We start from the raw sequence: 12,396 nt of genomic DNA, 5'->3' as shown, positions 1-12,396 counted from the left end.
AAGATGAGTTTTGTTGTGTAATCATTCAGTTCAGTTCAGTCGCTCAGTCGTGTCCGACTCTTTGTGACCCCATGAATTGCAGCACGCCAGGCCTCCCTGTCCATCACCAACTCCCGGAGTTCACTCAAACTCACGTCCATCGAGTCAGTGATGCCATCCAGCCGTATCATCCTCTGTCGTCCCCTTCTCCTCCAGCCCCCAATCCCTCCCAGCATCAGAGTCTTTTCCAATGAGTCAACTCTTCGCATGAGGTGGCCAAAGTACTGGAGTGTCAGCTTTAGCATCATTCCTTCCAAAGAAATCTGAGGGCTGATCTCCACTAGAATGGACCGGTTGGATCTCCTTGCAGTCCAAGGGACTCTCAAGAGTCTTCTCCAACACCACAGTTCAAAAGCATCAATTCTTCAGCACTCAGCCTTCTTCACGGTCCAACTCTCACATCCATACATCACTACTGGAAAAACCATAGCCTTGACTAGATGGACCTTTGTTGGCAAAGTAATGTCTCTGCTTTTGAATATGCTATCTAGGTTGGTCATAACTTTTCTTCCAAGGAGTAAGCATCTTTTAATTTCACCACCTGCAGTGATTTTGGAGCCCAAAAAAATAAAGTCTGACACTGTTTCCACTGTTTCCCCACCCATCTATTTCCCAAGAAGTGATGGGACCAGATGCCATGATCTTTGTTTTCTAAATGTTGAGCTTTAAGCCAACTTTTCCCCTCTCCTCTTTCACTTTCATCAAGAGGCTTTTTAGCTCCTCTTCACTTTCTGCCATAAGGGTGGTGTCATCTGCATATCTGAGGTTATTGGTATTTCTCCCAGCAATCTTGATTCCAGCTTGTGTTTCTTCCAGTCCAGCGTTTCTCATGATGTACTCCGCATAGAAGTTAAATAAGCAGGGTGACAATATACAGCCTTGATGTACTCCTTTTCCTATTTGGAACCAGTCTATTGTTCCATGTCCAGTTCTAACTATGTAATCATTAGCTCTGAAGTTAAGGAAAATAACATCTGTGTGACTAAGACAAAGCAGTGTAGAAAAAAGCATTTGTCCTTTTCTCCTCCTTGAGAGCCCCAGACCCCTTTCTCCTTCTCAAGGGCCCCAGACCTCTTCTTCCTTGAGGGCCCTGGACTCCTTATCAATCTACCTAAGAATTAACTCTCTCATCACTCCTCAGAGAGGCATCTTTGGCCCACTCATCTAATTAAGTCCCCCTCAGGATTCTTCGTCATAGCAAATTACACTTTCCTTCATAACACTGCTTTTGATAGGAATTGGGTACTTATTTAATTTGCGGTTATTATTTAATGCCTATCATTTCAACCTAATAGCACCCCTCCCCCAACACGGTAGCACCATGTTGGTCTTATCTGTTGCTAGATACCCAAACCCAGCCATTGCTCACCAAACCAAGCCATTGCTCAACAAGTATTTTTCAGTCAGTTCTCTCCTGCCATGTTTCTCCTCTTGGCCAACCTCTCAGGAGGATTTCTCTGATTTCCCATTTAGGGCATTTCAAGTTCATGAGAGAAGGAAAGGGAGAGCAGAGGCTAACAAGAAATCCACAGAATTGCCACTTGTGACCAATTCATAGGTCCACAGCTAAAGAGTCCTGGCCAGACTCTTGGAGAATTAGACTGGAGCAGTCTTTGTCTCCACTTTTCTTCCTTAACATTTCTCTCTTCCCTCAAATATACCTAAAATAAGGTTCACGAGAGAGACTTATTTTCCAGAATGCTAAACTCCTGTGAGTAACCACCCAAATATCAATATGTATGAAACTCCAAATGTAAACATACAGAAATGTGATTTCTCTATGTTAGGGAGTTTGGCTACACAGTTTGCATTAAATTCCTTAAGAGAGCAAAAATTGCTTTCTTACAGCTTCAGTTTAGTTCAGTCACTCAGTCATGTCCGACTCTTTGTGACCCCATGAATCGCAGCACAACAGGCCTCCCTGTCCATCACCATCTCCTGGAGTTCACTCAGACTCACATCCATCGAGTCAGTGATGCCATCCAGCCATCTCATCCTCTGTCATCCTGCCCCCAATCCCTCCCAGCATCCGAGTCTTTTCCAATGAGTCAACTCTGCATGAAGTGGCCAAAGTACTGGAGTTTCAGCTTTAGCATCATTCCTTCCAAAGAACACCCAGGGCTGATCTCCTCTAGAATGGACTGGTTGGATCTCCTTGCAGTCCTAGGCACTCTCAAGAGTCTTCTCCAACACCACAGTTCAAAAGCATCAATTCTTCGGCGCTCAGCCTTCTTTACAGTCCAACTCTCACATCCATTCATGACTACGGGAAAAACCATAGCCTTGACTAGACGGACCTTTGTTGGCAAAGTAATGTCTCTGCTTTTAAATATGCTATCTAGGTTGGTCATAACTTTCCTTCCAAGGAGTAAGCATCTTTTAATTTCATGGCTGCAGTCACCATCTGCAGTGATTTTGGAGCCCAAAAAATAAAGTCAGCCACTGTTTCCACTGTTTCCCCATCTATTTCCCAAGGAGTGATGGGACCAGATGCCATGATCTTAGTTTCTTACAGCTTAGAAAACCGCAAATGTGTAATAAATCTCCATTCCATTTTATAATCATGTATAATAATCCTTTATTTTGCTTTTTAAGGAATCTATGGAAGCCTGGGAAAATCTGGTCCCTTTATGCAGAATTGTGTACAACATTCTTACCCAACTAGAGAAGACATTTAGTCTATCATTTCTGAAGATACTGTTCAGCCGAATTAACCTGAAAGCATACCCCAACCTGATAACGACTCTCAGTAGCTTCACAAGAGGTATGAGCCTTCTTTTTCTTAAATTTTATTTATTTATTATCATTTGGTTGTACCGGATTTTCATGCATTGAGCAGGCTTCCTCTAGTTTCAGTGAGCAGGGCCTAGACTTCGTTGCAGTGCTTGAGCTTCTCAATACAGTGGCTTCTCTTCTAGAGGATCACAGGATCTAGGGCACTCAGGCTTGAGCAGTTGTGACACAAGGGCTCTCGAGCACAGGCTCAGTAGTTGTGGTGCACAGGCTCAGCTGCTCGGTGGCCTGTGGGATCTTCCCAGATCAGGGACCAAACCCACATTCCCTGCATTGGCAGGTGTGTTCTTGACCCATGGACTACCAGGGAAGTCCAAGGCTTCATGAATACTTCTGGGGCTTTAGGGACAGGATAGAAGTTGCTATGCTAAGAGTTCAAACTGGTTTTCTGCCTTGAGGAGTATGTGCTTTAACCCCCCACTTTCTCTTTGGGAAGAGATGGACCGTTCTCTCTCATGAGCATGGCAGGAAAATAGCCCTTGGCTCTGGTTCTCTAAAGTGAATTTCTAGATGACATAACCATTTCAGTCTTACATGTTCTGTGGGGTGGGAGGGAGCAGGGGAGGTGACTGTACAATTTAGCATAGTGGACAATCTCTAGGGAAGGGAACGCATAAAGGAAGAAAAATGAGGAAGAAAGGCAGAAAAATGGATTCGGATGGATAACAATAAGCATTCTTTTTCTTTGTTGAAGTATAGTTGATTCACATTGTTATGTTAGTCTTAGGTATAGAGCCGAGTGATTCAGTTATATATTTATATTTCTTTTCAGATTTTTTTTCCAATATAAGTTTTATAAGATATTGAATATAGTTCTCTGTGCTATACAGTAGGTCCTTGTTGCTGGGTTTTTTGTTTTTTGTTTTCTGAGGGCTTACTGTGTGCCAGACATTATCCCAGGCACTTTGTACGATTATCTTATGTCATCTTTAAAACAATCCTTTGAAGTCATTCTTGTCCCCATGAGACATATAAGGAAATTAAGGCTCAGAATAACTTTCCCAAAGTTACTTGTCTGCTAAGTGCAGAGCCAGGAGTCCTACTTGGATCTCTTAATACTAGGGTCCAAGGTTTTGATTACTATTTTTTAAATTTAAGATTTATTTTTGATGTGGACCATTTTCAAAGTCTATTGAATTTGTTACAATATTGCTTCTGCTTTATGTTTTGGGTTTTTTTTAGCCATGAGTCATGTGGGATGGATCTTAGCTCCCTGACCAGGGATGGAACCCACACCCCCAGCATTAGAAAGTGAATGAAGTCTTAACGACCGAACTGCCAGGGAAGTCCTTTAATCACTATTCTGCTAGATTATAGTCTGCTAGATTATAAAGCTAAATGAGGAAAGAAAATTAGCTAAAGAAGAAGGGAGAAGGAATTGTGGACACAGAGATAAAAAGAGATAGTATGAGTAAGAAGCAGAAAATGAAGTTCCCCGAGAAAGAGAAGTACTGAATTAATAAAATGGAATTAAAAGAGCAATGACATTGCTGGGAAGAGAGAAGCAAGAGTAAGAGAAGCAGGCAGTTAAATCACTTAGTTTAGTCAAAGTATATGGTTCATTTATCTGAGAACCACAAGGAAAGGATCAGCAAATCACACTGAATGGTAGCATTCGTACTACTGGAGTCGCCATTGTTCACAGCTCTTCATCTGCTCTTTGACACTTTACCATCAAGAGGCTCCTTCTCAAAGGGAGAAATGATTCCTTGAGCTTAAAGGGCAGCAGAAGAGAAGAGACCTCCCCAAGGCCGGCACAGCTGCACGTGGGCCTGAGATCACAGCAGCATCAGGGCAGTTCTGGGAGAAACAAGTTCTCAAAGGCCAGGCTAAGTAAGCCTAAGAGTCAAAGGGATGCACACACTGAATATATTCCTAACCCACCCCCCACCCCCAGCCTGACTGAGCTCTAGCATCTTTCTGGATCCAACTCTGCAATCTTGTTCTAGTATCCTCTCCAAAATCTGGCCTTACTTTCCTTTTTTTGTTCACTGATTGAGACAAAATGGAGAAGAATCAAAAAAGAAACCCAGCCCTGAACATGCAGGGGAACAGCAGGCAGAAAGCCCAGGCCCTGGGGTTGTGGGATGGGAGAGAAGTTCAGTGTGGCCAGATCTCAGGGTGCAAAGCAAGGAAGCATGGAAACTGAGTCTGCAGAAATGAGCAGAAACTGGAATATAGGGGTCCTAGTACACTGTGCTGGTAAAGAACCCACCTGCAATGCAGGAAACCCCGGGTTGATGCCTGGGTCGGGAAGATGCCCTGGAGGAGGGCATGGCACCCACTCCAGGATTCTTGCCTGGAGAAACCCATGGACAGAGGAAACAGGCAGGCTACAGCTCATGGGGTTGCAAAGAGTTGGACGCAAATAAAAACATACACTGTGCAGAGGAATTGTTGTTGTTGTTGTTTAATTGCTAAGTTGTGTCCAACTCTTTCATGATCCCATGGACTATGGTCCACCAAGCTCCTCTGTCCATGGGATTTTCCAGGCAAGAACACTAGAATGGGTTGCCACTTTCTTCTAAAGGGGATCTTCCTGACCCAGGGATCGAACCCACATACATCTCCTGCATTGGCAGGTGGATTATTTTACCACTGAGCCACCAGGGAAGCATGAAGGAATTTATATTGTCTCTTATTTGCTCCAGAGAGGTGTGAGATGTTTATTTCTTAAAACAAGGACACATTTAAAATTATAGCATTGGACATAATTGTCTAAACTCTGAAGCCAAAACTAGAGAGAAACTAAAGAAAATTAAATCCCTGGGTAGAAAACCAATCTCAGTTTCATGTGTGAAAACCACTCTGGTGTCACATCAGAGGTTAACAGCTGTATCGCACTAAATGGTCACATCAAAGAAACAAAATCTACCAGGGCCATGAATGCATGATGGATTCGCTCTACACATCTGTGAGAGTGCATACCTCTGTGACTTCATCCTATTGAATGTGAAGTATAAAGAAATCTCTTCCCAGTTTGAGATGGACATGTACACACTGCTGTATTTAAAATGGATAACCAACAAGGACCTCCTGTATAGCACAGGGAACTCTGCTCAGTGTTATGTCTCCCTGGAGGGGAATGGGGTTTCGGGCAGAACGGATACAGGTATCTGTGTGGTTGAGTCCCTTCACTGTTTAACCTGAAATTATCACAACATTGTTAATTAGCTATACCTCAATACAAAATGTAAAGTTAAAAAGAGAAAAGAAATCTCTTCCCCAAACAATTCTGATGTACTTATGTGTGGTCCTTCACCAATCTCAGTCGTCACTTCCCATGGAGGCTGGAGCAGAAACACAACCATCCCTCTTGAAGCCCCAGCCAACCCAGCAGGAAAGAGCTCCTCGAGGACCCTGCTATTGCCGTGTCTCCCCTGCCGATATCCCCTACGGAGCCTCCCACCCTGTGCACCCAGCGTCAGCAAGCCCAGAGCACCCGCCCAGCACAGCTCTGAGGTCCTGCGTGAGATGCCCAGCCCCACCGGCCTCACCGTGGCTCTCTGGGGAACCATCCAGGAAGGAAGCCTCCGTCCAGGTGAGACACAGACTCCATCCAACACCAGTGCCTCCCCAGCCTAGGGTGCCTATGGCCCCAGAACCCCAGGGTTCTGTCTCTTTGTTGACCTGCTTCTTCCCGAGCTCCCACTACCATACACAGCTCTTTCCAAGAAGGACTGTGGGCACTGCCAGGAGCCTGGGTAAGGCCTGGAGCCCAGAACACCTGCTTCCCACCCCTGGAACAGCCCAAGCCTCTGCTCTTTGCTGTTGTACTCTGCTGGCTCCTGGCATCTTAACTGTTCACTCCTCTCCCTGACATCCTGTCCCTGTAACCTACAATGGTTTTCTTCCAGCTTCTCTGGCAGCTCAGACTGTAAAGAATCTGCCTGCAATGCAGGAGACCCAGGTTCGATCTCTGGGTTGGGAAGATTCCCTGGAGAAGGAAATGGCAGCCCACTCCAGTATTCTTGCCTGGAGAATTTCATGGACAGAGGAGCCTGGCCAACTACAGTCCATGGGGTCGCAGAGTTGGACATGACTGAGCTAACACTCACCACATGACTAACACTCACCACACATAAATGACCAATGACAACACCCCAAATAAGTGATGAATATTCGTAAAGGATGCCCACACTCCCCTGTCCCTGTTCAGAGCAATGTTGCTTGGAGCTGACTTGCCTGGGTTCAAGGTGGCTGTGAAGGGAGAATGCTTGCCTGTAAGTCAAGAGGGCTGTAGCAGGAACCCCAGGAAAAAGAACCGGTGTGACAAGGAAAAAGAAACAGAGGTCAACGCACTTGACCTCTTGTCAGGGACGCTGTCACAGCCATTTGACAATGTGATGTCCAAGAGCCCTGCCCATCCAGCACTGAAAACATACTGCTCTGAATTGACAAGTAACTTGGGTAACAGGCAGCCTCAACGCTTTACAGATTGCTCACCCTCTGATTACAGGGACATCTGTTTAAACCAGATTCATTTTCATATAGCTTGGACTCTACGAGGGATGTCATTGAAGTTATTAGGAAAGATGATCAAATGTTTAAAGGTTGCTGGGCCTGATTTCACTTCTACAGTTATGTCATTTATCTCCCCCAACCACCAGGATAAAGCACGTTGATTATGTAAAATGTAACTGTGGAATATTGTTGGCCACTGTTAAAAATGGTATCATGGATTCTGAGCTCTCTCATACTGGGAATAAAGGGTCCTATTTGGTCCAAATGTTTTATCCACTCATCTAAAATTACCATCCAAATAAGGTTAACATAGGGGCTTCCTAGGTGTCCTAGGTGGTAAAGAATCTGCCTGCCAATGCAGGAGATGTGGGTTCAATCCCTGGGTCGGGAAGAACCCCTGGAGAGGGAAATGGCAACTCACTCCCGTACTCTCGCCTGGAGAATCCCATGGACAGAGGAGCCTAGTGTCTATAGTCCATGGGGTCGAAAAAGTGTTGGACACTACTGAGCGTGCATGCATGCACACAAGGTTAACATAATCACGAAGCCAATTACAAGAGTCCATCTTCTAGATTCAAAACAAAATAAGTGCTATGTTTACGTCAATAAGAGACTAATTGAAAGGAAGTGACTGGGGATTGCCTGGCAGTGCAGTGATTAAGACTCAGTGCTTTCATTGTCATGGGCCTGGATTTGATCCCTGGCTGGGGAACTGAGACCTCTCAAGCCATGCAGCATGGCTAGTAGGTGAGGGAGGGGGAGAAAGAAAGAAGGGAAAGGACTGTTCTCCCTCCCTGCCAACGCACCCTCGAGGAGTCTTGGTGCTCAGCTGGCCCATCATTTTTACCTGCTAGAATAGATTGTTCTTGTTCCTCCCAACTCTGGTTCCTGCTGGTAGGTCCTGGGATCTGAAATTTCTTTTCTTTCTCTGCTCAGTGTCCAGTGACAACCTGATCCCTCAAATAAAAGATAAAGAAGACGCTCAAGAAATGCCTTGCACTTCCTCAGACCCTGTGCCAGGTAATCTGGATTTGGACTACTCAGCCTCACCTTGGGGCTTCACTAGTGGTTTAGACAGTAAAGAATCTGCCTGCAATGCAGGAGATCCAGGTTCTCTGGGGCAAGAAGATCCCCTGGAGAAGGAAATGGCAACCCACTCCAATATTCTTATCTGGAGAATCCCATGGACAGAGGAACCCGGCAGGTCCATCAGGTCGCAAAGAGTAGGATATAACTGAGCAACTAACACACACACACACAGGCTCACCTTAACTTTTGTGTCTACCATGAGGAAAAGCCCTTCGGAACATCCAAGCCCAGGGCTCTTCTCTCCACTCTCCATCACCATCAGGGTCCAGCTTTCCCACTGCTGCTCACTCCCTGCCCTCAGGAGCCTGAACAGACGGGAAACCAGAGCTCCTGAAAGGAGACAGAAGCTCCTGAAAGGAGACAGAGTCCCGGGGGCAGGGCTGGATGGTGGGGTGAGGGAGATGGGTCTGGGAAAGGTGGACAGAGAAGGGACACTGAGGGTGAGGGACAGGAACCTCACTAGTACTTGCCCGACTGAAGCCGAATCCAGCCTCTGTACCCTGACGCCGAATTATTGATATATCTCAGAGACAGTTTTGGATGAAGTAGAAAAGAATAGCTATATTGCTTTGCCAGGCAAAAGGGACCACAGCAGGTTAATGTCCTCAAAACTGTGTGTCCCAGTTTGGACAAAGTGAGGTTTTATATTAGTGGTTCAGAGAGGATGTGATCAGCCCATGGATGTTCTGATTGGTCGGTGGTGAGGTAATTGGGAGACAGCATCATCCGCCTCTGGTTGCTACCATTCTGGGGTCTCTGTGCTTATGGGCAGCAAACAGTTAATTTCTCCTTCCTGATGAGGGTTTAAGTATCTGCAAAACAGCTCACAATATTGTCATGTATATCCCTTGAGGGGAACCCCGGACCTTGCAGGAAGGCTGTACTATTGTTCCTTTCTCCCTTATCTCCACACCCCACTCCCTGCCCTAATTAGCATCTGTTTGAACCTCCTGGTTGGAACTTAGGGAAGGCCTTGGAGGTCAGATGAAGTCTGTTTCCTGTATTCAAGAAATGGGGGACAGAGAAAAGCTTTTGCGCCCAGGAGCGCCTCAGGTTCTGCACAGTATCAAGACCTGGACTCCAAACACCACTAAGGAGTCTGCTGACAGAGAACATTCCTCTGCCAGGTGATGTGTGAATCCCAGTGGAGAAGGGCTAGTTGGCTCAGCAACTCCCAGAGGCCACTTGAGTAGGTAAAATTCCAAACTGCTTCATCAAAATGCAAAGCAAAAGCAATTATTCTCCAATTTAAAATAAATTTTTTTTAAAAAATGGAATTCCCCAGTGGTTAAAACTCTACCTTACAATGCAGGCAGCGCGAGTTTAGTCACTGGTTGGGAATTAAGATCCCACAGGCATCGAGGGGTGGCCAATAAATATATAAAAAGACACCATCCTTCTGCCACTACGGCAAGTCTCAACTTTTGTGCCTTTTTTTCTCTCTTGCAATTTACTCTTTGAAATTGGGTCATTTACCCCTTATATTTACACAGGTTGTGTTTTGCAAATTGCATTCCGTGATGTTGTTTAACGTGTCCATCCAATCTGCTCAACTCTGAATTGCTTCTGGAAAAATAAACTTCCCCGTATCAGCTATTCTGGTTATCCTGAGCTATAGCTTGAACAGTAAAGGAAAAACAGACAAAAAAGAATGTAAAGCAAACAAAAATACTGTGTGACCCAAAGAGATGTGGATGGTCCTCCTTTCCAGCCCCCACCTTGACTGTGAGAGCTTTCATTTTCAAATCATTTTTAAAGCCTGAGGGCTGCTGTAGGCTGGAATTTGACACAGATCTCATAGCACTGTTTAAGCAAGACGGTGACTGCCATTTGTGAGATGGGCCCTTGTTTGATATGGTTTCAGGTCCTTCTGTCTTTCTTAGGTCAGCAAAAACTAGCAGAATTTTGGGTATTCTTGCGGCTAACAAATGCTGGCAAGCACAAGCTGACTCCTGTTTTCTTCGACAGCAGATAGATGGAAGTATATAAGGCACTTAGTTCTTCTTTATTATTTCTCAAGATGAATAATCACAGATACAGCAGTTTAAAAACATCCCATCACAAATATCTAAGCAATAGCATGTACCTTTCATAAAGGCTGGCTGCCGAGAGTCTTTGTTCTTCTTCCATTGGGAAAGGGGAATCTGTCTAAAGAACTCAGACTGAGTCCTCCTCTATGGGACAGTTGTTCCAGGTTCACTGTGATAATCACACAGGGAGCAGTAACCACAAGTTGGCCAAACCCAGGCCAAGCCGGGGAACCTGGTGAGTCCCCAGACCTGTGCTAGGGATGCTCTCCACTCTCTGCTTTCCCACCAGAATCCCTCGGCACTTTTTCATCAGCCCGCTCTGAGTTCTAAAATGAATTCTATCTTTTTTTGTTAGTGAGAAGAGATGATGTCCCTGAACCAAGTGACCTAAAGGAGCTCCAGGAGGCATCCAGGACACTCCCCAGCAAGAAAGGTAAGGATTGCCTTTCTCCTGCAGATCTCAGGAGGGTGGGTTTGGGGCTGCGTCTTATCATGAGCACCCACTAGGTGACTGTAGATATCATGCCCAACACAGCTTGTTTCTGGTTCACTGCATTTTCCTCTAAGGCCTTCATGAAAATTATAGGGAAATGAGAAGGCATTTGGGGCCATTGAAATACAGACCCATTGGAATTGTTTGTTCTGAAATCATCAAGGTCTCCTACATATACAACTTCTTATAGGGTTAGTTACATTTCCCTCTTTCATGGAAAGTTGGTTCCCCAAGAGGACACTGCTTCCTCTTAAGACAAGACTGCATATTCTCTGCTACAGTCTCCTCATGTAGGAAGGTAGGTTGAATGCCACCCCTGGCTACCCACTGCCCCACCCAGCCCCTTGCTCCCCATCCTCTCCTTTGAGGCTTAGCCATCAAGTGAAGGGCTCTCTCCCTTTTCATCACTGTCATGCGTTGACTTCCCCACCACCCCCTGGAGGACCTCAAGGCTGACTTAGAGTCTCTCTGTCGCTTCCAGTCCTGCTGTCCCCCTGGACACCTGCAAGGTCCATGTGAGTAACAGATCCACCCAAGACTCTGACCTCTCAAATCAACTCCTTATTTCCAGTGACTTTTCCACCAACCCGTTTTTGGCCTCCCGAACCCAAAGGTGACCCATGAGCCTTTTCATCATGTAAATCCGGCTCATCTTCCCAATAATTTATTTCCTTGATTTGACATTCAGTGCTGGAGATTTGCTCCTTCTATAGCTATTGCTCAACTTCTGATCTCCTTCTCACCCCAGTCTATCAAAATGAATTCAAAAGTATATCCCTCCCTGATGTCTCCCTTACGATTTCTTCCTCTGCAGCTTTCTTTCAGTATCAGTTGGGTGAGCAGTCCGCTGACCTTTCCCTTCTGCATTCAGTCTTCTGCCTTTCTCTGATTTATTTATTTATGTATGCATTTTTATCTGTGCTGGGTTTTCCGTGCCGCGCTCCAGCTTTTCCATAGTCGCGGCGAGCAGGGTCTGCTCTTCATTGCAGTGCATGGGCTTCTCTTTGCAGTGGTTTCTCTTGTTGGCGAGCATGGGATCTAGGGCATGAGGGCTTCGGCAGTTGTCAGTCCCAGGCTCTAGAGCACAGGCTCAGTTGTTGTGCTGCATAGGCTGGGTTGCTTCAAGTCACATGGGATCCTCCCTGACCAAGGATGGAACCCCTGTCTCCTGCACTGGCAGGCAGATTCTTTACCACTGAGCCACCACAGAAGCCCTATCTGCCTTTCTTCATAACCCTTCTTACCACTTTAGAGTGCCAGATCCATTGTTTCAGTAACCTACTGCTATCTGTACCTGCTTTGCTTCTTGTCTTTTCCTAGAGCTTGGGGGAGACTATTAGCTGCTTCCAGCACACTGTACCAGAAGTCAGGCACAGTTGGAGAGAGGCATGTGGCTGGGCAGCGTGTTCTCACTGTGTCTTCATGACTCCAGCATAAATGACCCCCCATACTGCGTGACCACTCCGCTTCCTGTGATCCTCTCAAGAT

At 45.8% G+C, this 12,396-nt stretch overlaps 1 protein-coding gene across 14 annotated transcripts in view; it reads left to right on the top strand.

Annotated features, from left to right (window-relative positions):
- The window catches only part of SP110 (SP110 nuclear body protein), a 46,585-nt gene that overhangs the window by 4,357 nt on the left and 29,832 nt on the right, over positions 1 to 12,396 (top strand). For 9 of the 14 annotated variants that reach the window (XR_011254690.1, XM_069578582.1, XM_069578586.1 and 6 more), the window contains exons 3-6: positions 2,635 to 2,803; positions 6,104 to 6,373; positions 8,233 to 8,316; positions 10,771 to 10,848. Coding sequence is in view for 13 of the 14 variants with exons in the window: in XM_069578582.1 (XP_069434683.1) it covers positions 2,635 to 2,803; positions 6,104 to 6,373; positions 8,233 to 8,316; positions 10,771 to 10,848 (601 nt within the window). In the remaining variant the exon portion in view is untranslated. The remainder of the gene's footprint in view (positions 1 to 2,634; positions 2,804 to 6,103; positions 6,374 to 8,232; positions 8,317 to 10,770; positions 10,849 to 12,396) is intronic. The other 5 variants (XM_069578588.1, XM_069578587.1, XM_069578584.1 and 2 more) reach the window with 1 other exon arrangement.

The sequence above is a fragment of the Ovis canadensis genome, chromosome 2, assembly GCF_042477335.2.
Source record: "Ovis canadensis isolate MfBH-ARS-UI-01 breed Bighorn chromosome 2, ARS-UI_OviCan_v2, whole genome shotgun sequence".
Lineage (NCBI taxonomy): Eukaryota > Metazoa > Chordata > Mammalia > Artiodactyla > Bovidae > Ovis > Ovis canadensis.
Note: the sequence above shows the minus strand (reverse complement) of the source record. Positions and strands in the feature narration are given on the sequence as shown.